Below are 23,680 nucleotides of genomic sequence, written 5' to 3' on the forward strand. Positions count from 1 at the left end.
ATAAATACAATAACATCCTTATTTGAAGTTCAGGGAGTTCGGAAAATGAATTGTTAATAATTAAGTTCAGATTCATTGCTAATTATTAGAGAAATGCAAAAATCAAAACTATAATGAGATAGCATCTCATGCTGGTCAGAATGCCTATCATCAAAAAATCTACAAACAATTAATGCTGGAGAGGGTGTGGAGAAAAGGGAACCCTCCTACACTCTTGGTGGGAATGTAAATTGGTGCAGCCACTATGGAGAACAGTATGGAGGGTCCTCAAAAAACGAAAAGTAGAGTTGCCATATGATCCAGCAATCCCACTCCTGGGCATATATCCAGAGAAAACTATAATTTGAAAAGACCCCTATGTTCACAGCAGCACTATTCACAATAGCCAAGACATGGAAGCAACCTAAATGTCCATCAACAGAGGAATGGATAAAGAAGATGTGGTGTATATATACACAATGGAATATTACTCAGCCATAAAAAGAATGAAATAAGGCCATTTACAGCAACATGGAGGGATCTACAGAATATCATACTAAGCTAAGTAAATCAGACTGAAAAAGACAAATACCATATGATATCACTTATATGTGGAATCTAATTATGACACAAATGAATTTATCTATGAAAGAGAAGCAGACCAACAGACATAGAGAACAGACTTGTGGTTGCCAAAAGGGAGGGAGGGTGGGGGAGGGATGGATTGGGAGTTTGGGATTAGCAGATGCAAACTATTATATATAGGATGGATAAACAACAAGGTCCTACTGTATAGCACAGGGAACTACATCCAATATCCTGGATAAACCATAATGGAAAAGAATATATATATGTATAACTGAATCAATTTGCTGTAAGAAGAAATTAACACAACATTGTAAATCAACTATACTTCAATGAAATAAATTTTAAAAAAGACAAAAAATTAAGTTCAGATTATCAGATGGTTTACTTCAGGGACAAGAGGTCATTTAATCATCTGAAGAATACCAGTAACTTTAAATTGTTTGCTATATTTAATAATTGGTATTCCCTATGGGGTTGTAAGAAAGAAAGATCATGGCAGATTATAAATATCTGCGGTTAGGTTTTTTAACTCCTAGAAGATCAGGCAATAGCCTATGAAACCATAATGTTGCCCGAACTAAAACCTGCTGGTGTAGACTATATTTTATATTTCAGGAATACATACAGTACAAATTCTTTCCCTCGGCTTATGAAATTTAACTCTAAAACGCAGCGAGTTATGCCCAGGACCTGGGACTACCTTCTAAAAGTTGAATTTGTCCTGGGGTAGCCAGGCAGAGGGGATCCTGGCTCCCACTGAGAGCCACTGGACCCTCTACACCCGACAGTGTGGTGGTCTGATCACAAGTTCACCCGTGGGTGAAGGCAAACACTTTGTACTTTTATTATCTGTTGATTCTTGCCCACCTTTTATCTTTCTGTGGAAATGTATAGGCAGACTTTAGGGTCACCCAGTTTGCTTCGAGTCTGTGTCTAATATGGCTTTGCTACCCTCTCTGCATATCCTTCTAAATTCCCTCACCTGCGCTCGCTTTCCTCTCCTCCACTTCCTGATTACCTGCTGCTCTTCTTGCACTGTTTCTGCCCTCTGCCCGACTGCATCTCCTGTGCTCTCCCCACTCTGCTGCTCTTGCAGCTACCTTGTCCTACATTCTCCCAGAACTGCTTTTGCTCATGTTCTACTTCTGTTGGCCACATTGACAGCTGCGCTCTGTTGTGTGGGAGGGTCCTTGGCTTCCATTCTTAACCCTTTTCATGGGGAGAGGACTATTTTTATGTCCCTTAGGAAACCACATCATCTGAGCAGGAAGGGTCTGGCTTCCTGGAAGTTTGCCACCAGGAGGACCAACTTCACCAAATTCACCATGTATGAGGAGACGTGACTTCCTTCTTTAAAAACTTCCCTACTGGGATTAACAGATACACACTACTGTATTTAAAATAGATAATCAACATGGACCTACTGTATAGCACAGGGAACACTACTCAATATTTTGTAATAAGCTATAAGGGAAAAAAAATATATATATATGTGTATGTATAACTGAACCACTTTGCTATACACCTGAAACCAACACAACATTATGTTAGTTTGTAAATTAACTATACTTCAATAAATTTAAAAAAAAAAAAGCTTCCCTACCATAGGGAAGCCGACAACAGGTTCTAAGTGTTCCCTGTCCTCCGGCATTTCAGGGACCATCAGAAGAACTTTACACTATTAATTTTCCAGGACTTCAAGTCCAACTTGGTTTTCTCTGTTAAATGTCATGTCTCCTTGCTCACTTCAAATCTACTGCCCCAAGGATTCATTCCTTTTGTGTTAAAAACTGCATTGCCTCTGGAACAAACTTGAAATCCTTTAACAAACACAACATTTAGAGATTAAAGCAGCTGTGCAAACTTTTAAAAATAAATAAGCTGGTAAAATATAGATACATATCTTTCCTCTCAAATCTTTTATAATTCTCTGCCTATTTTTTTCCCTGTGTGACCTAATCCAGATAACAGCATTGCTGGCCACTCACACAGAAAAAGGAAACCTCAAACTCATCTGATTCTGTCTCCTTTACACCTCTCTAACCTCCCTCCCCCCTGTGTTGAATAGGTTTTCAAGCTCTGTGTAGGACCCCTCTTTAGGTGTCCTGTAAATGTCCCATCCCTACTGCCACCCCCTTAGTTTGAAGCTGTGGAAGAAACAAAGCTTCACGATGTGGTTTAGGTTAAGAAAAATTGTCAGATGCTATATCAGGCTCGTCGTAAACAGCAACGAGGTGGAGACAGCACATTTTAGACGGCTATGCCAAATCAAGGGAAGTCGTATTGAGTTTTTAGAGTATGTGTGAAAGAAGAAAGAAAAAAAAAAACCGAGGTGAAGTTCATGTCGATCTGGAATGATTAACAAAAAGGATGCGTGAGGAACTATCTCCCATGTCAGCCTTGTTCTGTGACTTCCCACAATGGCTTAAACATGTTTCACAAACCTTGACATGACATCCGTAGATGGAAATCCAAGGAGAGATTTCCATTTCAGATGGGGAAAGAGAGGCTCTGTAGGAAACAATTTGACAAGCGCCCCATATCTGTTGACACACTGAATGGCAGGAAAACATATAAGAGAAATTTATCATTTACGACAGAGCTCATAGTGAGATATGAGCTTTCCTAACTTGTGACATCTTTTTTTTTTTTATAAATTTATTTTTTATTTTTGGCTGCATTGGGTCATCGTTGCTGCTCACGGGCTTTCTGTAGTTGCGGTGAGCGGGGGCTACTCTTCGTTGCGGTGTGCGGGCTTCTCATTGCAGTAGCTTCTCTTGTTGCGGAGCACAGGCTCTAGGTGTGTGGGCTTCAGTGGTTGTGGCTTGCGGGCTTCACTAGTTGTGGCTCACGGGCTCTAGAGCACAGGCTCAGTAGTTGTGGCGCATGGGCTTAGTTGCTCCACGGCATGTGGGATCTTCCCAGACCAGGGCTCAAACCCGTGTCCCCTGCATTGGCAGGTGGATACTTAACCACTGCGCCACCAGGGAAGTCCCTAACGTGGACATCTTAATTCTGCTTTCCTTTAGGCACAGAATGAAATATTTTTTCAGCACAGAACAAAAAACTGTTCTAGGTCCAAAGTGATTTGTTTGGCTTTCCCATTAAGTAAAGTTGATTTCCTCTAAATGACATATTTCTAATATGTCATATTTCTAACGTCATGTTTTCTTTTTAAAACTGTCATACAGTAAATTGACTATTTTTTCTTTTGGTGTACAGTTCTATGGATATTAACACATATAAATTTCTATAACCAATGTCATGATCAGGATCCAGAGTAATTCTCCCATCCCCCAAAACTCCCTCGTGCTAAATCTTTGTCATCACACCCTCCCCTCCCCTTAATCCTAGCAACCACTGATCAGTTCTTCATCCCTATAGTTTTATCTTTCTGAGAATGTCAAATAAAGAGAATCATACAGTAGGTAACTTTTCGAGACTGGCTTCTTTCTGCATAGTGTCTTTGACATTCATGCAAGTTGTTGCATGTGCTGTTTGTTCCTTTTCATTGCTGAGTAGTATTACATGATATGGACGAACACTTAGGTTGTTTCTATATCTTGGCTCTTGTGAATAATGCTGCAATAAACATGGGGTGCATATGTCTCTTTGGTAACCTGTTTTCATTTCCTTTGGATAAATACCCAGAAGTGGGATTGCTAGATTGTAGAATAGCTCTATCTTTAATTTTTTGAGGAAACTCCATACTGATTCCCAGAGTGGCTGAACCAATACGTTTTCATTTCTCTGGGATAAATACCTAGGAGTGGTTCATATGATGAGTGTGTGTTTAACTTTATAAGAAACTGCCAAATAAATGCTGGAGAGGGTGTGGAGAAAAGGAAACCCTCCTGCACTGTTGGTGGGAATATAAACTGGTGCAGCCACTATGGAGAACAGTGTGGAGGTTCCTTAAAAAACTAAATATAAAGTTGCCATATGATCCAGCATCCCACTCCTAAGCATATATCTGGAGAAAAATATAATTCAAAAGGATACACGCACCCCAGTGTTCATAGCAGCACTATTCACAATAGCCAAGACATGGAAGCAGCCTAAGTGTCCATCAACAGATGAATGGATAAAGAAGATGTGGTACATATATACAATGGAATATTACTCAGCCATAAAAAGAATGAAATCATGCCATTTGCAGCAACATGGATGGACCTAGAGATTATGATACTAAGCGAAGTACATCTGACAGAGAAAGACAAATATCACATGATATCACTTATATGTGGAATCTAAAATATGACACAAATGAACCTATCTATGAAACAGAAACAGACTCACAGACATAGAAAACAGACTTGTAGTTGCCAAAGCAGAGGGTGTGGGGGAGGTATGGATTGGGAGTTTGGGATTAGCAGATGCAAACTATAATATTACATATAGAATGGATAAGCACCAAGATCTTACTGTATAGTGCAGGGAACTATATTCAATATCCTGAGATAAACCATAATGGAAAAGAATATAAAAAAAGAATGTATATATATATATATATATATATATATATATATATCTGAGTCTCTTTGCTGTACAGCAGAAATTAACACAACATTGTAAATCAACTAGACTTCAATAAAAAAAAAAGAAACTACCAGACCATTTTTCAGAATTTTATATTCCCACGAGCAGTATATGTGTACCAGCAGGTACTCAGAGTCCTTTTTGGCACTTTGTATTACTGATATTTAAAAATTTTAGCTACTGTAATATGTGTGTAGAAGTATCGCATCATAGTTTTAACTTGCATTTTACTAATAACTAATAATGTTGAACATTGATTCATGTACTTATTTGCCAAACTTATGTTTTCCCCGGTGTGTCTCTTCTAATCTTTGGCCCATTTTTCATTGGGTCATTTCCCCCTTATTATTGTTTTGAGAGTTCTTTAGATATTCTGTACCCAAGTCCTACAGCAAATATATGATATGCATATGTTTTCTCCCAGTCTGTACCTTGTTTTCCATCGTCATAGCAGTGTCTTTTGTAGAGTGAACGATTTTTATTTTGATGAAATCCAGTTTATCATTTTTTATCTTTTATGGATGCTTTCTGTGGGCTGTGATTTCAGTTTCAGTTTAGTTTCAAAATCTTTTCAGTGAAAGTACTCCCTGAACTCTAGGTGCTGAACAGGTATAGAATGACGTGACCATATGAGTAGGGGTGGTTACAAATCTTCAAATACTTTTTATCCATATCTCAGTATATCTAGTACCTAAGGGTTTTGATTTTGAATCTTATACCACTAAACCTGAAAGGAGTTTAACTAAAATGCATTTTTGTTAAGGCACTGTGAATAATGTTTTCCATTCCATTCAAATAATAGGCACAACAATCTATAAATTTGTGGACCTTCTGTAGTGACTTCCAAGAGAATATATGCCTATGTAGGGAATAACTTTATTGGACTTTCATAGACTCTGATCTATTAAATATAAGGTCCAAATTCACGTTCTCATGGTAAGAGTCCTGTGTGTCTTTCCTAAGAACAGAACATAGACGTTGGGAGCTCTGTAGTAAGCCAGTTATTAAAACTTGTTTTATGTACAGTCATCTTTTCATGGGCAACGATCACCCTTTACCTGCCAGGCATCTCATAAATTACATGGGAACATTTCCTTAATGATAGAGTTAAAATTTAACACAAAAACATAATGTTAGTGGAGCAACAAGGTCCAGTTCATACTTGACGAAACCCATGTTTCAAGATCCCATGGTCGCCTATATTGAGTTTTAAGACTATTCCTACCCTGTCATTTTATTTCAGGTCTATAGATCATAAAGTTGTCTCATCCTGTCCAAATTCTACATTCAGCTATTTTAATTTCCATCTGCTTCTTCATATGGGGCTGCCTTTTAAGTTTAGTAATTGTAGAGAGAACAGCCAGGGTAGAACCTGGGTGTGCTTACTTCTGGAGTTTTTATATGTGAAAGACTAAACAAAGAACAAGACTCAAGTCTTAAATCTTCTGTCCTCATTCTTTTTAGTAAGCAAAAGTCTGAGTAGTTGCTGAAAGAATATTAAGCTCTCTGGGATTCTACCTCTATGCCGCATCATTTATACACACCAACATGGCCACACCTCAGACCTCCTTGGTTTCTAGAATTCAGATCATCTAAATCATTAGCCTTTTCTGACTATGTTCTCTACTCTGGCCAGACTCGGGTCAGGCACTCAGTGAAGCTCTTATTGATATATCCTGGGTTGTTTCTCCCTTACTTCCAACATAGTAGTGACAATCCCTAAGCCTTCATCTATCACGACTAGGACTCCAGGGCTGGGCAGGGATAAATGGTGGCTGGAGCCGATGTAATATGTTTATGCTGCCGTTTGCAAACCCTGACATCACCGTGGTACCCGCAAGGTCCCATCAAGCTCCCTTTTGCTGTGCCTCATGCATCACTCATTTTCTGCATCCTTGCCCTTGGGCTGTAATATGTCACAGTCACCTATGAGAGTCATGGAGCCACATTGACTTGGCCCAATACAAAGTCACAGCTGGGTTGCCATTGTTCCCACCAGGCAATCTCTTGGCTAACAACTTTCCTACTGCATTTTCCCTCAAGGTGAACTCAAATCCTCCCTACTGGCTTCAAGTCCGTAATGTTGCTGGGCGGGTTCCTTTCCACCATTCCTATTGCTTCTTCTTACGTGTCGGAATTTTCCATGACTGTAAAACTCCTGGCCTCTCTCCAGCGTTTCATTTAATCTGTGTACTGGCTTACTTAAGTGATTTACTTTCTAATTGTGATTTTCTCTTTCCTATAGATTCTTAATTCTTTTCTATTTAGAGAAGACCTTTCAATATTTCCTGTAGGACAGGTTTGATATTGCTGTATTCTTTTAGTTTTTGCTTGTCTGAGAAATTCTTTCTCTCTCCTTCTATTCTAATTGATAATCTTGCTGGGTAGAGTATCCTAGGTTGCAGATTTTTCCCTTTCAGGACTTTGAATATATCTTGCCACTCCCTTCTGGCCTGCAACAGTTTCAGCAGAGAAATAAGCTGATAGCCTTATGGGGTTTCCCTTGTAATTAACTCTTTGTTTTTCTCTTTCTGCCTTTAGAATCCTCTCTTTATCTTTAACTTTTGCCATTTTTATTATAATATGTCTTGGTGCAGGTCTATTTGGGTTTATCTTGTTTGGGGCCTTCTGTGCTTGCTTTCTGTATCTGGATATCTGTTTCCTTCTTTAGGTTTTGGAAGTTTGCAGCCATAATTTCTTCAAATACATTTTCAATCCCCTTTTCTCTTTCTCCTCCTTCCAGGATCCCTATTATGTATAGATTGGCATGTTTTATATTATCCCATAGGTCTCATATTGCTTTCATTTTTTTTTTTCATTTGGGTTTCTGTCCGTTGGGTGATTCAGCCTTTCATTTACTCTTTTTTTAAAAAATAAATTTATTTATTTATTTTTGGCTGTGTTGGGTCTTCGTTGCTGCGCGCAGGCTTTCTCTAGTTGTGGTGAGTGGGGGCTACTGTTTGTTGCGGTGCGTGGGCTTCTCATTACGGTGGCTTCTCTTGTTGGGGAGCACAGGCTCTAGGCGTGCGGGCTTCAGTAGTTGTGGCATGCGGGCTCAGTAGTTGTGGCTCACGGGCTTAGTTGCTCTGCAGCATGTGGGATTTTCCCAGACCAGGGCTCGAATCCGTGTCCCCTGCACTGGCAGCGAATTCTTAACCACTGCGCCACCAGGGAAGTCCCTCATTTACTCTTGAGAGAATTAATTTTCTGGCTGGAGTTTGGGGACCAGGACATGAGTATGCTTCTCTCTTTCTCTTTGGGAGCCAGCTGCCTGCAGGGAGCGTGGATTCTCACTTTGTCTAGGTCGAACGGTAAGCTTAGCAGGGAAGAAGGGAGGCCTGCAGGCTGCTGGTGCTGCCTGTGACTGGGTGGGGACATCTACTTCTGGGGTGTGCATTTGGCAAGAACTGGACCACACCCTCTAGCACAACATTTATTACTAATAAAGCTGAGATTTTTACCTCTGTCTGATGTCTGCGTCTTTCTCTGAATTGGCTTTCAGAGTCAGGTAAGGAACAAGATTGTCATTTACTAGGCATGTCAAAACTCCACCACTTCATCCCACCCCTCCCCCATCATCCAAGCACTGTTGACTCTTATTAATTTATAAGATTAAGGCATTCAGGTGAGCTCTTCCCCAACCTTCTCCATCCCTACGTGTGTGTCTTTGGATGACCTTCTCTCCATCAGAGGAATCCCACCTCCTTTCTAAGACTGATCTTTCTTTCAGGTCTTTTTCTAATTACTGTCTTGTTTCTCTCCTTGTCTTTCTTGTCAGGGTCTTTCTTACCATAATCTTCTCTTCCTGGTCACTTGGGAAGAGGACGCCAAAGAAGATCTCAAGATCAACAGCTGATTTCCCATCAAGCCGACAGGAAACCCAAGACCTTAACCCAGATCCACAAACATGACAAGAAACCACTTAACCCAGAGAATTTTGGGGGAATCAGAGCCTGCTATTATAGGTTTGGCTACTCTACGACCTATAGCTCCTTAAGTATAGGACCAACTGCTTTTAAAATGTGTGATTTATGAGTTATATCCTGCATACTTTGAAATATCAGACATAGAAAATAAATTTATGTAAATGGAATAAAAGATATGAAAGAGTAGAGGAGATAAGGAGAGCAATATACACCACATATTCCCAAACCCTACAATAATACACTTGTTATAATTAAATATTAAGTTTGATGCTAAGCTTCCTTGAAGCCATGAAAAAAGGTAAACACACTGGATTACATAATTCTCATTGTTTGAGAAAAGGAAGTTGAATCTCTAACAAAGTTTTGTCAGAAAGGATTCTTTCCAACTCAATTGCTCTGGAACCTGTGGACCAGTGATGGGGATGCCAAAGCACAAAAAGAAAGGTGTGTTCAACAGTGGGCTTGCGAGAGACACAGAGGTGGGCTTCAAGCTCCAATTGATAGGGATACTTGTTACCAGTTATTAAACTGGTGAGACAAGAATAGAATGTTTAGGTTGACCACTTCTACCTTACTCGTGCTGGGAAGTTATTTGTAAAGGCTGTCCCTGCACCAGCCCTCTTGCTTATCTGATATTATGCCTTTGGGCAAAGAGACAACATGTACCAACACCAACTCTTGTTTTGATCTTGCTGATCTGAAGGATCCTTCCTTTTACAGGGACCAGAATCATTTGCATATTGAGGTTGTTCCTCATTCCTAAGAGTAAAACCAAAGTTTTGAATCCAGAGGGAGCATCGTTGATTTCCTATTTGATATTCCAGGAGGGAACTCATGGAGGACAGGACAGAAAGTTGCATTCAAATCAAGAGACAAACTTTGGAGTCATTCATTCATTCCAAAAAATCGAGCTCCTGCTACGTGGCCATGTGCAGGCTCTGGGAACAACGTGGTGAGTGGAATTTGTACCTGGTCCTTGCCTTCGTGGGGCTTAGACTCCAAGAGCCCTGACCTAGTCTACTAAGGTGTGAAGCGGTCAGGGAAGTTTGCCAGAAGGAATTGGCATTTGGGCAGAGTTCCAAAAGATGAGCAGGTGGAGGGAAGAGGATGTGCAAAGTCCCTGCGGCAGGAAGAAAGCAGTGGCTTTGAGGGGGTGGAAGAGGGCCAGCAAGACTGGAGGACTGAGCATGAGGGGCGGACAGTCCAGGGTGCGGCTGGACAGATGGCAGGGCCTCACGGGCCCAGGAGTGGTGGGAGCCGCTGAGGGGGCTTTTCAGGCGAGCTGGTGACGGGGGCTGCGGGGGCTGGTTAGAGTCTCTCTGGTGTAAAATGGACTGAAAGAGCAAGACTGAATTCCAAGGACTGATTTCTGAGGGGACAGCTGCAGGAACCCAAGTGAAAAATGATGCTGGCTGGTACTCAGGTGCTGGGGGTAGAGAAGGAAAGATGTGGGTGGACCATGATTTATTGGTGAGGGGAAGTGATCCGACTTGGGGATTGTTAGTGCAGAAGAGGGAGGACTCTGAATGTTTTGCCAGTGACTGTCTTGCTGAATGAGATGGCAGTGGTGCTATTCATGGAGCACAGGGGGGACGTTTTGGGAGGAAAAGCCTGAGGGCAGTGCCCTGAGACAGCTGGGTGGGCTGGTGGCTGGGGCTTTGGGTTAAATGCCTGGTTGCAACCAGCGCTGTGTTAGCTAAAAACTGAGTCACATGGCACATCTCTTCTTGAGGGACTGAATGTTGGAATTTACAAAATGTTGAAATTCTATGATAAAAATAAATGGTTAATTTGGTAGAATTTTATATATACCTTTCCAAGCAATAGGGGAAAGCCATGAATTTGGTTCCTGAACCTAAGCCCTCAAAGCACCCTGCATGGAGGAGCACGACAAGTGTGTAAACTGCCGGTGTGAACACGTTTGCAAATCACTGGCCCAGGTTTTGCAGGGTGCCCGGACCACAGGGAGGTCAGGAAGGGACAGACACCAATGGTGTTGATCACAGATGCTCACCCCTAACCAGACCCTGCCATCCCCATAGTGCTGGGGCCAGTCCCACTGAGAGAAGAGCAGGAAAATCATCAAACGGCAAATGGTGACACAGAAAATGAAAGCAACCAAATCTATAAGGAAGATTAAAGAAGTGGCAGAAACATCTGAGTACTCAAAAATGTGATTTTAAAAGTAATCACTGATGGGAGGGATAAATTAAATATTTGGGATTAACAGATACACATTATTATGTATAGAATAGATAAATGACAAGCACCTACTGTATAGCACAGGGAACTATATTCGACATCTTGTAATAACCTATGAGGAAAAAGAATCTGAAAAAGAATTTATATATATATATATATATATATATAAAATGGAACCACTATAATAGAACCAATTTGCTGTACACCCGAAACATTGTAGATCAACTATACTTCAATTAAAAAAAAAGCGACTACAGAAAAAGTAGATAAATTAGGAATTTGGGATTAACATATACACATTACTGTATATAAAACAGATAACCGACAAGGACCTACTTTATAGGACAGGGAACTCTTCTCAATATTCTGTGATAACCTATATGGGAAAAGAATCTGAAAAAGAGTGGATATATGTATATGTATAACTGAATCACTTTGCTGTACACCTGAAACTAACACAACACTGTAAATAAACTATACTTCAATAAAAGAAAAGAAAAAAAAAAGTAATCACTGGTGCCAACAGTTAGGTAGAAATAACTAATTTTTCCCATTCTCCCACCATCTCTTGCTCCCCAGTGGTCCTGGTTAAGGGTGAAGGAAAGCTCCCTTCTCCGGACCTCCTTTTTCTGTCTCTGGCGTTCACCTATGATTCAGCCAAGAAAGAGTCAACAAAGGGAACCGGAGGGGCAGGAATGTGCTCCCGTCACCCCGGGGAGCTCAGCCAAGGCAAACGGGAAGTAGCCTGTTTTTACTGCCTCGTGCACTTTCATTCCTCTTACGTGTGCTCGGAGCCCCAAGGGGAAAATGCAATTTGGTAGCAACCTGATAACCACATTCCTGGAGCCTTGGTCCAAAAACGGTAAAAATCCAAACACTGCTCTGGGAAGGGAGGAGGGGAGGAGGCAGGGTGAAAGAGAACACCATTTCCATCCATGGTAAATTACGCCTGTGATTCCATTCAAGTTAATGTCTAACTAGAAAGTGGAAGTTAGGTTATCAAGATGGGGGCACCTTATCTTTCTCATAATGAAATCATGATTATATCTTGAAAGGTTAGTAATTACCAGTAAAATAACAAAGAAGTGTTCCAAAGTTTTATTGAAAATATACCTTATTAAGGCCGAAGGTTGGTGCAGATAACCTTCGAGTTTGGCTGGTAGGATTGCAAGTTGACTAGGTCTAGGAGGGCGGGAGGGGTAGAGCTCTGCAGCTGCCGGGGGCATCATCCCTCCTGTGGGCTGAGGTGGAGCCACTGGCCTGAACACCCACCACGAAGATTTCACGGTGTATTGTGAATTCTGCTATAATTGCTGGGGCCCCTGATTGGGAAGTATGTGCTGAAATAGTCTCTTGAAGTCCTACCATGTTTTTATGTTTCTCAATATACACACGTATATCAGATGATATACACGGTATCAGAAAACTTTAATGCTGAAGACTCCAGGATAGAATGAGGCTCTGGAATCCCCTCAGGCATGTCTCCCTCGCCACACTCATCCTTCTACATGCATTGTTTTTTTTTATAATTTATTTTTTATTTTTGGCTGTGTTGGGTCTTCGTTTCTGTGCAAGGGCTTTCTCCAGTTGCGGCAAGCGGGGGCCACTCTTCATCGCGGTGCGCGGGCCTCTCACTATCGCGGCCTCTCTTGTTGCGGAGCACAGGCTCCAGACGCGCAGGTTCAGTAGTTGTGGCTCACAGGCCTAGTTGCTCTGCGGCATGTGGGATCTTCCCAGACCAGGGCTTGAACCCGTGTCCCCTGCATTGGCAGGCAGATTCTCAACCACTGCGCCACCAGGGAAGCCCTACATGCATTGTTGATTAAACTCTTTTATCAACTCTCATGCTCTTTAACAAGCTTCAGTTGCTTTTATGAAGTGATCAAGGTTCTCAAAAATTATGATTCAAAAAATGTCTCTAGTGCGGGTTGATCGTTCCCGTCTACCTTTGCTGGTTGCTCTGCAGTTTGCAGCCGCAGGAAAAGCAATACTATAAAGTATGGAACACATCACCCTTTCAGTTCCTCCCTGACCTGCCCTCCTCTGCTCATTTACTCACTGCCCCATATAGGCAAGCAGTCCATTCCCCACGTAGTAAGCACTGACATCTTCATGATACTGATCTTGCTGGGTACCCAAGACAGACGCCTCTGCCCCTCCTGTACCTCTGCTCCGTGAGGTTGGAAAGGTGTTGGGAAGGAGCAAGGAGAGCACAAGTCAGGATGAGGAGGTCAAGCCGGGGCAGACCACACTTGGCCAAGGCAACAACATATGTCAAGGGCGTGGAGAAACGTCCCCAGCAGTTACACAGCCCTGCACCTGAAGGTTCTCCCCATGTATTGTATTGTAAAAGCGCCCACTTTGGGGGTGGGCAAGAACCATCAGGGTTTTGTTTGTTTTGGTTTGGTTTTGGCCTGGAATATTTATGATAAATGTCATCATTCACTTCTATATACAATATGTAACCATCATTTGGAACTTTCACACTACTTTGGGGGGTGGGGAACACGTTAAAAAGCCAAAGTTGAGTCAACAGGAGAACTGGGAGTGAATGTGTAAATGGACTTGGCATTCCCCTTAGACGGGACGGAGGAGCCGCACCCTTTGGCCCTGTGCCCTGCGCGCCGCGCCCCGCGGTGGCCACGCCCCAGGCGCACCTCTCACAGGTGAGGCGAATGCGCTCCTCGCTGGACGACTGCTGCTCGTCCTCCTTCTCCTGGAAATGCTCCCGGACACACTGCTCCTCAAACTCGTGCAGCCTCTTCAGCTCCTCGTCGCTGAGAAACAGCTCTGCAAAGGCAGAAGCGGTTGCCACGTGAGAAACCAGCCAGGTAGGTGCGTCCTTGCGAATTTCACAGCCCGCCTTTAACCAAGCTCCCTTCCCCATCCCTTGCAGGCAGCTCCCTGCTCCTGCCGCTGGTTATCACACAAAGACTCCTTGTAATATGCGGCGATCATATTGACATTTCCGCTGGAGCTAAACGGCTCACTTTTTAACACAAAAATCCAAATTACAGCTATTCGGAAAGTGAAACCAAGTATGATTTTCCGGAAAACGTTTTGCATGTATTTTATGGATAGAGTCAAGTGGACAGGAGTATCTTCCCATTCTCTTTAGACGCAACACACTAAAACATTTTGAGGACATCGCTGGTGGTGCAGTGGTTAATAACCCGGCTGCCAACGCAGGGGACACGGGTTCGAGCCCTAGTCCGGGAAGATCCCACATGCCGCAGAGCAACTGAGCCCGTGCACCACAACTACTGAGCCTGTGCTCTAGAGCCCGTGCTCCGCAACAAGAGAAGCCACCGCAATGAGAAGCCCACGCACTGCAATGAGAAGCCCACGCGCCGCAAAGAAGAGTACCACCACCCGCCGCAACTAGAGGAAGCCCGTGCGCAGCAACAAGAACCCAACGCAGCCAAAAATAAATAAATTTATATATATAAAAACATTTTGAAAGGAACATTGGATTTATAGAGAAAAGTTATTTTCAAGAACTGTCTCAATTTCTCATCTCTTCATGAGTGGACTTTCAGTGATATTAATTACTAATAAATAAACAAAACTAGAATAAAATCAGCATAAAATGAGAAGCATTCTGCAAAGAATAGCATTTGGATAGAGTGCTGTGTTTTCACACATTTAAGTAGTTTAAGGAGATTTCCATGCAGGTATCCAATTAGAATAGTCTTTCTAGATTAGCCCAAGATAGAAATGAAAGAGTCCTGCACATACTCAATCCACGATCCTGTTCATCTTGGTCCCCTTCTCTTTTCTTCCTGCATTGGCGGCTGAGACGCATAATGATTATATAGACGTGGCTTAAAATGATCATTGGTGGAGGCAAGACTGGCCGGTCATGAAATGTCATAATCAGCTGATAACGCTGGAATTTCCACACTTGGTTGGATATTGACTTTACTTCAAAGAAGGTATTGCTTTAAAAAGAATACATGTTTAATTAGTTGTATTACTTTTAATAGTGATTTCCCAGGGCAATCAGAGTTACTCACATTGAATTGAAAATATGCAATGAAATGGCCTTTTGGGGTCATTCCACAAGTTAGTACTGACTCTGAATGACCTGTCTTTTGGTTTATCTATCAGCGTGGCTTACCAACATTCAAGGACATTTTACTCATATAAATAATTAAGAATTAAGTGTATTGAAATTGCTACCCACTGCTTTCTTGCAAAACCACACCACAGTCTACTGACTGCTCAGGAAATTTTATTTCATATATTTAAAGGTATGAGCCATCCCACTAAGCATTTTGAAGTATTTAAACTTTAAATTCAGTCAACTAGCTGACTACATTTTTTTGGAACTGAGTTGATTAATTACTGAACATTTTGATCGAAAGTGGGTTATTTTGGATGTTGGGTAGGTACAGTCTTTGTCTTCTTTGAGTTTCCAGTGGGAGGCAGTAAGCCTAGAATTGTTGGAATCCTGATCAAGCGTGTTGTCTACACGGGGACCTTAGAAAAGTCAGTTAACCTCTGTCAACCTTCATTTTCTCATCTGTCAAGTCAGGAGTGTAACCAGATTCTCTCCAATGCCCTGGTCAGCTCTGAGAGTCTATATTTCTGTGAAGGATTTTTCCCTCACATTTTTCATCTTAGAAACTAAAATAAATTTTTTCAACATTTATTAAGCATGGTCACATCCTCAACATATCATGCCAAAAGGGGCAAGTTTTACAAGAAATTTGATTGTGGATTTTAAGCCATTTCTTTCTTAGGCCATTTTATCTTCTATTCAGTAAGTGATAAGAAAAATATTTCATATAATAGTACAGTAATTGTCACAGCCTATGAAATTAACTTTGCTTTCTGTGCCTCTGATAATGAATTCAAGGCTCAGTTTGATAAATCTTCTCTGTCTCAGGAGACTTTCATCTAAGAAAATATTTTCATTAGATTAAAATACATGCCAAAAGTGTTAAAATACTAACCAAGATTGAATTTAAATGTATTTAAGTGTCAACTCTTGATTTAGGAATACATGAAGGCTGATTATGGTTGAACAAAAAAACATTGTGAAAAATTCTACGCATTTGAAAGCCCTAGTGGAATTCCATGTAAATCCTGGGCAACCTGGGAGATTTCTGAGATTACACTGAAAATCTGTAAAATAATAAATAACAAATATACGGTCATCAGCGGTGACACACACTTGAAAACGGCGATGAGCAAGTTCACGAGCAGGATGTTGGCCACCAGCAGGTAGCATGCCATGATGGCGGGCGTGAGCCAGGCGCCCGGGATGCAGGGAGGGAGCCGCTTGCCCTCCTCATCGTACTGGTTGTCACCACAAGGAGCTGAAACGAGAGTCTGTCTTTTTGTGCTTGTCTTTTACGTAGAATGAAAAGAATAAATAAACTGACCTATGCTATTAAAGGACCTATTTCTTTTTTACTATGTTTTTTTTCTGATTTCATAAGCAATAATTTTGAAATAATAATAATAATTGAAAAATATCAGTTCATACAAAGGTGATAAGGAACTCATTTCTGCACTCACAGACAGTCATTCTTAACTTGTTATATTTGTAAACATTTTCTCATTTCTGTGTTGTGTTTGTCATATACAGAAGTTCTTCATTTTTAAGCAGACGCATCTATCTATGCGTCTATGGTTTCTTTACTGTTATCCATTAGAAAGTGATTGGGTCTTCTAATTATTTAACATTAACTTATGTTGTCTTCTTGGTCATTTGTACATTAACTTTGAAAATAATTTTATTATGAGGTAGGAGGTAAGGATCCCCCCTAGCCTCCAATCCATTAATTGACTGTTCTGAGTGATGTTTGAAAAAGAATCTTTTCTCTCTCTGCTCATTTGAAATGCCACTTTGATCATATGGGACTTATTTTCTGAAGAAAAAGAGAGGATGATCTCAACAGTAATTAGTGAAGTAATATCCATGAATTTATAGTCTATTTACTTTTCACTTCCTTATCATTTAAAAAAGTACTGACACCAAAAAACAAGAGAAATATTTGAAACTGGTATAAGACTATCGGTAATTAGCTGAGGAAGAAACTAATTAATACACACATTTCATGGACTAGAGTCATCAATTATGCATAAACTTACGATTAATTTCCATGGCGTACACTATAGAGTGATTGGAAAGCAGCATTTTATTTTTTTTAGTTTTGACAGGAAGGAAGAAAAAAAATAAGACAGTTGAGAGAAAAGTCAAACAACTGATGAACAACACAAGAACTGTTTTGCTGTCAAGAAATGTAAAGTGTTCAAGCTTGGGAATTGCAGATTCACGCTTGGAAACAGTGATCTACTTAGGAGAATTTTACACATTATTAATTCTAGGAAATATATGTATATATATTTCATGAATATTTATTTTACCACGTCATAAGCAATAGCAAAACTCACTAGTGAAAAAAACTGTGAAAAAGACATGAGGCTACTGACAGATGATCATTTTAACATGTAGGTTGACCAATCAAGCATTCCCTGTATCCCAACACAAACACATCATAAGCACAAATAAATACAAAATTATTATGAAACAATCAGACCAAGAACTGAAAACCTACATTTCATGGTGTCACTGAAAATAGCCTCAAGTTTGCCTCTTCATCTTCTCTTGTTACCCAATTTAATTAAAAAAAATAAAAATATTACAACTTACGTCTGGATCCAGGGACTTTTAGCATTTATGTATGTTTACTGAAGCTAATATTCCTTTGAAACCAGATTAGATTTTTATGTTCTGGTTTACCAAGCTACAAACACATTCGCTAATTGACTCTGAGATACTCATGATAAGGATGTGTTCTGAATCACGTGATGAAAGCCAGTAGGTAGAAGGCGTTGTGCGACTGGTTATCAGTCTCACTTAGTGGAGATATACCGAACAACCCTGCATTTTCTACAAGGCAAGGATGTTCAGAACCTTCTATTCTCAAGAAGCTTCTGCTTCTACTGGAAGTAGCAGCCATGCTATTGTACCTGGTGCTTTTTGACAGAGCACAACATGCAAATTAAAATATTGGTGCTAACATGAAAATAGGTCTGAAGATGCTCGTTCATTGGTGATGCCGTAACTGTCTGGGTGAAATAGCATAAGAGCATTTGAACTTCACTTCCCTACAACACAAGAGACACTGTGACCTACCAGCTCAGCCTGGCCAGAGCTGGGGCCTGCATTCCCCAGAAATCCATGCAGGATTGCAGCTCATTTCCTCTGCTAACATCCAGAATACTGTTGATAATACAAAAATATCACTCCAGGAGTGAAGAGGAAATGGATAGCTATGTGGAAAATGGGTTCTGAAGCTTGAAGAAGAGGATGACACATGGCAATAGTCACTATCTCATTTGACTGAAATAACACTACCAGCTCTATCTCGGGGCAGAAAGAGATTCAGGTTGAAGAAAAATTAGGATGTTGGCATTGGGACTACATTCATGTGTAGGACATGCTCAAGGGATGTGAGACTCAGAATTCCAGTTAGTGGTTCTCAGAGTAGAAGACAGGACCGATGTCTCAAAAATCTGTATTTCATAATCTGCACTGATTTCTTCATAAAATAATTTGATGCCTATGGCAGAATAAAAAATACTTTATTCCCAAATTAACACAGGCTCTTCCATTAATTTGGAACTGATCATCTGCCTTGGGAAGCAGGGAAGAGAATCTTACTATGAATTCTATTCTTACGGTCTATCTGGTCTGCAAACACCTCTCCGTAGATCATCCAGTAGGGCATGTAGAAGATGTTTCGGGCCAGTTTCCAAGAAGGCTCCTCATCTGGATGCAAAATGGCTTGACGGGCTACTCCGAAACTCATCAACACCACCAGCATGATGACCACAAAATACAGCATGTCAATCATCTGAGGAGAGAGGAAATGGGCCTCTTACTGTCTTGACTCATGGGCCAAGTTCACCTGGTTCATTACATTGTGCTCCTCAGAGACTTCATGAGTGCTTAATTAGGATGGAGGAAGCTTCTTTCCCCTCCCTCCATTCCATCCGTGGGCTACTGATTCTTGTACTTCATGCAATGCATACACCTTACTCTAGAACATTGCCATTCTCATCTCATGCTCTCAATCTTTCTTCTCCTCTATTGTTACCCATAAACAAATTCCTTTAGTAACTACAACTGCAAATGGAGAAAGGGAACAATTATGGGAAAATACAGGAATTTGTGAGGGAAACTAAGGAGTAAGAGGAGTAGATATCTAAGGAGGTAATGAGATCATGAGTTGAGAGTACATGCTGATATTCATTCGTTATACAAACAGTGAGTAGTTGCAATGAGCAATGCTCTGGTTACTATGGATACTGACCTTATATAATTCTTAATTTTGAACATCCCCGAAGATGAGGGCCCTGGCTGGGATTAGCTCAACCATATATCCCTTTGCTCAAAACTTGCCTTACAAAGAGTTATTCCTAAGCTTGGAAGACTTCCTTTCTTCTGGGACCAGTCCCAACACTTGGGCTATTTTAAGTGATGTAAGGATGATCTGCTGGTTCATTTTTAGTTTCATATTTTATGGCCTGTTCTGGAGTAAATGTTGCCATGGATTTGTCTTGACCTCATCACACGAATTGCCTGTGTCCACTCCAGGCCAGAGCACATGAGCTGAAGACTGTGTGGAGTAGGGGTAGGGGAGGGTGACCCCGGGCCCCCTTTGTCTCTGGCTTCTACTGCACGTTAGGAGGTTATGCATCGGGTTATTGCCAGAAATACATGTACCTACAGTAGGCCCTCAACCTCATGTTCGTCAATTGGATTTAATTAAATTGTCAGTATGTAGAAGAACTATGTATCTTAAAGCAAAGAACATTTCCTGTAGGAAACCAACTGCAAGGGAAAGATCAAATGAAATGCAACAGAGCCACGCTGGAGGCCTGGCCTCAGGTCCTAACCACAGTCTCCGTGTCTGTAGTTACTCACGGGGCGTCAGGACTAACCATCTTTCCGATCATCATCACATAGGGTCCCAGATACTTGTTGACACCAAAGATGTCCAGGACACGGATGTACCAGAAGATGATATCCACGCAGTAGATCACGCGGCCATAACCCATGTAGGGCTGCTTCTGTAGGCGGAGGATGGCTCCAATCATGAACATGGAAATGGCCACGAGGTCTGTGATGTTCCAATATTCTTGAAGCCAAACTTTTATTTTCTGGCTGAGTTTACCGGGTTCTGACATGAGAATCTGTAAAGAAATGCCAAAGAACAAAAAACAAGGGAGCGTGGTATTGGAAGACTTGTCTTCTTAGAATCTTGGGACATTAGGACTGGAGCAGCATTCCAGGGCATCTGGTCCCCTTTCCTGCTCAAGACTTCTAAGTACTAATCTTCTCAGGCAGAAAAACATATCTAGAAAGGGAAATTCCACAAAATCCTCTGTATTCCTAGAGTCAGGGTTTCACAAACTCTCAGGAAATGCCTTCTAAATTATGTCCCTCTGGCTGTAATTAAAGTAGCTGCCTTTTGATCCCTTTTCTAATTCTCTGGACACTTGCCTGTGAGCCCACGTTCCAGAGTTAGTCCAGGAGGAAAACTCTAGAGCAGAGATAAACCTGTGTGGTCCCACAGAGGGGCAGTCCACCCAGGGGAGATGGCAGAACTGGGATGGGAAATGTTTATCAGCCAAAATTCCTTTGTAACTCAGAGATGGGAAGTCAGGGGAAAGCTGAACTTGATTTTCTCCTGCTTGAGAGCTTACTCTTTCAAAATCACCACTGATTAAAGGGACATTTCCTCAGAGTAAACCTGAAAATATTTAACAAGCAGCAGGCACGGGCACACTTAGAGCAAGCCCCACGTATGCAGCTATGGCGTGCAGCAGGGTGGGGGTCTTAAAAGTGGTACCCCTTTACTTACCGAGACTCTGGGGAGGTTCTGGGGACTCCAGAGGTGGGATGGGGTGGTGGCTATTTATGGGCCAACCCAGAAGGCGTTCACTAGTTTAACAACCTGTGCACTCTGACTGATGGCCGCCCACCCTCTTTCCTATAACTGGGAGGTAAAGAACAGTGTCAGCACATGGCTGATGCTCAGTGAGCTCACGGTGTCCCTAGAGGTGGCACGGCAGGCCACTTGGGAAATTCCAGTTGTAAAGTGGGCAAAGTTTGAATGAAGCCCAGCTAGAAAAGAAACAGGAGTAGTAGGAGATGTGTTATAACATTTTAGATTTGGCACTCTGCGTTTCTCGGGCTGTCATCAGACTGACAGCCTCGAATTAGCTCTCCTGGGAAGAAGTTGCCAGCGATAATTTTTCAGTTCAGTGAAAGGGTCACTGCTGATTGCAAAATAAGAATATTGGTTCTCTATCAGAAAGAATATGAAATTCTGCTGTGTGCTTTCTCAAGTTCACTTTTTCTTGGCTATAAGCTTTCCCTTTATAAACTGATACAAAGAATTAAAACTTGCAGATGATATTAGAAAGAAAAGGACCTGGCCCATATTTCCTCTGCTGCCTGCAGGGCTTGCCCTCTTGAAGTTACATGTTAGTTTCAAGTCTCCTGTGACACGAGTCTGCATGAGATGGTGTCTGTCCTTTTTCAATACTTCTTTGAAAATCCTGTTCCCTCTGTTTGCAGCAGTTGTGCTGGCGGCCAGCCCAGAGGCACTGGAGGCTTCCACCAGGTGGGTGCACCCAGCCCCCATCTGCTGCAGGTGCCGCTGTTCGGCTCCCACCTGCCCCCTTGGGCAATTGCAGCCGGTTTCCCAGAGATGCTGATGGCTGGCTGATGTGGGTACAAAAGTCTGTTCCCTTTGGTCAAAGTGGGACAGACTCTACAGTATTACTTACACTCAGAGTCCCCTGCAGGATTAGGCCAGGGACAGATTCCACTGAAGCCACACCTTGCTCAGCCCCGTCCCCTCTTCTGGCCTGGCCACCCTGCTGCCTCCCTCTGCTCTCCTGGGAGCTCTCCTTTAATAAACCCCTTGCACAAGAATCCCCATCTGGGTTGGAGGGAGGACAAGTGTGGTTCAAAGTCCTGAGTTACAGGAGAAATGTCATCTCCTACATCTCCCTTTCTACTTCCAGCTCTGAGAAAACGGAGCCCAAATTTGTACCCAGTTGGAGTCATTGGTTTATCTCAGGTACCTGGCAGCGTTTATGCTGCTTTTCTAGGCACTCAGACTTATTTTTATTACTAAACATCATCTATTCTGCCTTGTGTTTTGATTTCCAAGTTCAAATTCAGTTGGAAGCAGAAGGTGTATAAATCTCAAGCAAGGGAACGGAACCAACTTGGGATTGTGACACCTCGAAAGAGAAGTTCCACGGCACTTGGGATTTGCACGATACGTTTTTAAAATAAGGAGCTATATCTGGGGACTTCCCTGGTGGTCCAGTGGCTAAGACTCTGTGCTTCCACTGCAGGGGGCATGGGTTCGATCCCTGGTTGGGGAACTAAGATCCTGCACGCACCGCAGCCAAAAAAAAAAAAAAAATTTTTTTTTTTTTTTTAGAAGAAGATACATCCGAATTGAAGTCAGTGGTGGGTGGGGCTGGGACAGGCCTTTGGAGCATCACCTCCCGAATCTTCTCCAGGGCCAGGCTCACGATGTAGGAGATGACGATCCACTCCTGGAGGCAGGGCCAACGCTCCATCCGCACCAGGATGACGTAGTTGAACAGCAGTAGGTAACCCAGGTAAGATATCTGAAAGGCAGAAACCGTGAGCAGTGTCTGGGGAGGTCACACGTGCCTTAAAAAAGCTTCGAAACCCTATTTACAAGTGGACACATCTTCTAGAACAAATTTTCATTTCCAGGTGCACCGAATCCTTTAGAGGAAAACTTCCACTCACATCACCGGTGCAGGCAGAGGACTTTGAGGCAGAGGGGGAGGCATTTTGTACTTTAGTGCGATATGGGCACTGACAGTCCATTCTCTAAATGAAGATGTATTTGTTGCTACTATCAGCCTCAAGGGGAAATTATAAAGTTGCACGAAATTATGATGAGTCGGGAAACTTTTAGTAGTTGACTGGTGTGCCCTCTACATTCCTGGAAATTGGAAAATGTTACTGACTCTTCCCTGCCTTGCAAATTTCCTTCTTGAACCTTTCCACTGCTGATGGATGTGGGAGGTTCGAAGGGAGGAGGATGGCATGAGGTGTCTTCCCAGGTACACACACCTGTGTTGAGGCCCCTCGGTCAACCCTGATACGTCTGTGATGTGCTGTGCCCACAGCAGCGTGCCTATCCTTGCAGCATGTAGAGTTGGGAGGGATATGGGAGTGAGCTATGAGGTGGAGGGAGGTGGTCTGAAGATGACCGAGGTTGATTCACTCTGAAGCGGTACGCACCACGGGTACAGGCCCCTTCTGAAGTCTTGGGGAGGTGGGGGGGAGGGTGTATACTAGCAACTGTATATTTGTGATTCGCAGCCTTTTTTTTTTTTTAAAGATGCCCCCCTCCTGATTGTTT

The 23,680-nt window shown here is 42.1% G+C and overlaps 1 protein-coding gene and 1 long non-coding RNA gene across 6 annotated transcripts in view; one reads left to right on the top strand and one right to left on the bottom strand.

The window, feature by feature from the left end:
• The window catches only part of TRPM1 (transient receptor potential cation channel subfamily M member 1), a 70,590-nt gene that overhangs the window by 1,846 nt on the left and 45,064 nt on the right, over positions 1-23,680 (bottom strand). Inside the window, exons 18-24 of the mRNA XM_059912295.1 lie at positions 22,782-22,910; positions 20,196-20,447; positions 18,931-19,105; positions 17,337-17,357; positions 16,414-16,558; positions 14,973-15,175; positions 13,892-14,024 (exon numbers count right to left, since the gene is read on the bottom strand). Coding sequence (XP_059768278.1) covers positions 13,892-14,024; positions 14,973-15,175; positions 16,414-16,558; positions 17,337-17,357; positions 18,931-19,105; positions 20,196-20,447; positions 22,782-22,910 — 1,058 coding nt within the window. The remainder of the gene's footprint in view (positions 1-13,891; positions 14,025-14,972; positions 15,176-16,413; positions 16,559-17,336; positions 17,358-18,930; positions 19,106-20,195; positions 20,448-22,781; positions 22,911-23,680) is intronic.
• The window catches only part of LOC132359055 (uncharacterized), a 32,599-nt gene continuing 22,816 nt past the window's right edge, over positions 13,898-23,680 (top strand). For 3 of the 5 annotated variants that reach the window (XR_009500714.1, XR_009500713.1, XR_009500711.1), the window contains exons 1-2: positions 13,898-14,065; positions 22,718-22,901. This is a non-coding gene — a long non-coding RNA (uncharacterized LOC132359055). Of the gene's footprint in view, positions 14,066-20,214; positions 20,373-21,837; positions 21,884-22,717; positions 22,902-23,680 lie in introns of those variants that run through there. The other 2 variants (XR_009500712.1, XR_009500715.1) reach the window with 2 other exon arrangements.

The sequence above is a fragment of the Balaenoptera ricei genome, chromosome 2 (genome assembly GCF_028023285.1).
Source record: "Balaenoptera ricei isolate mBalRic1 chromosome 2, mBalRic1.hap2, whole genome shotgun sequence".
In the NCBI taxonomy this organism is placed as follows: Eukaryota; Metazoa; Chordata; class Mammalia; order Artiodactyla; family Balaenopteridae; genus Balaenoptera; species Balaenoptera ricei.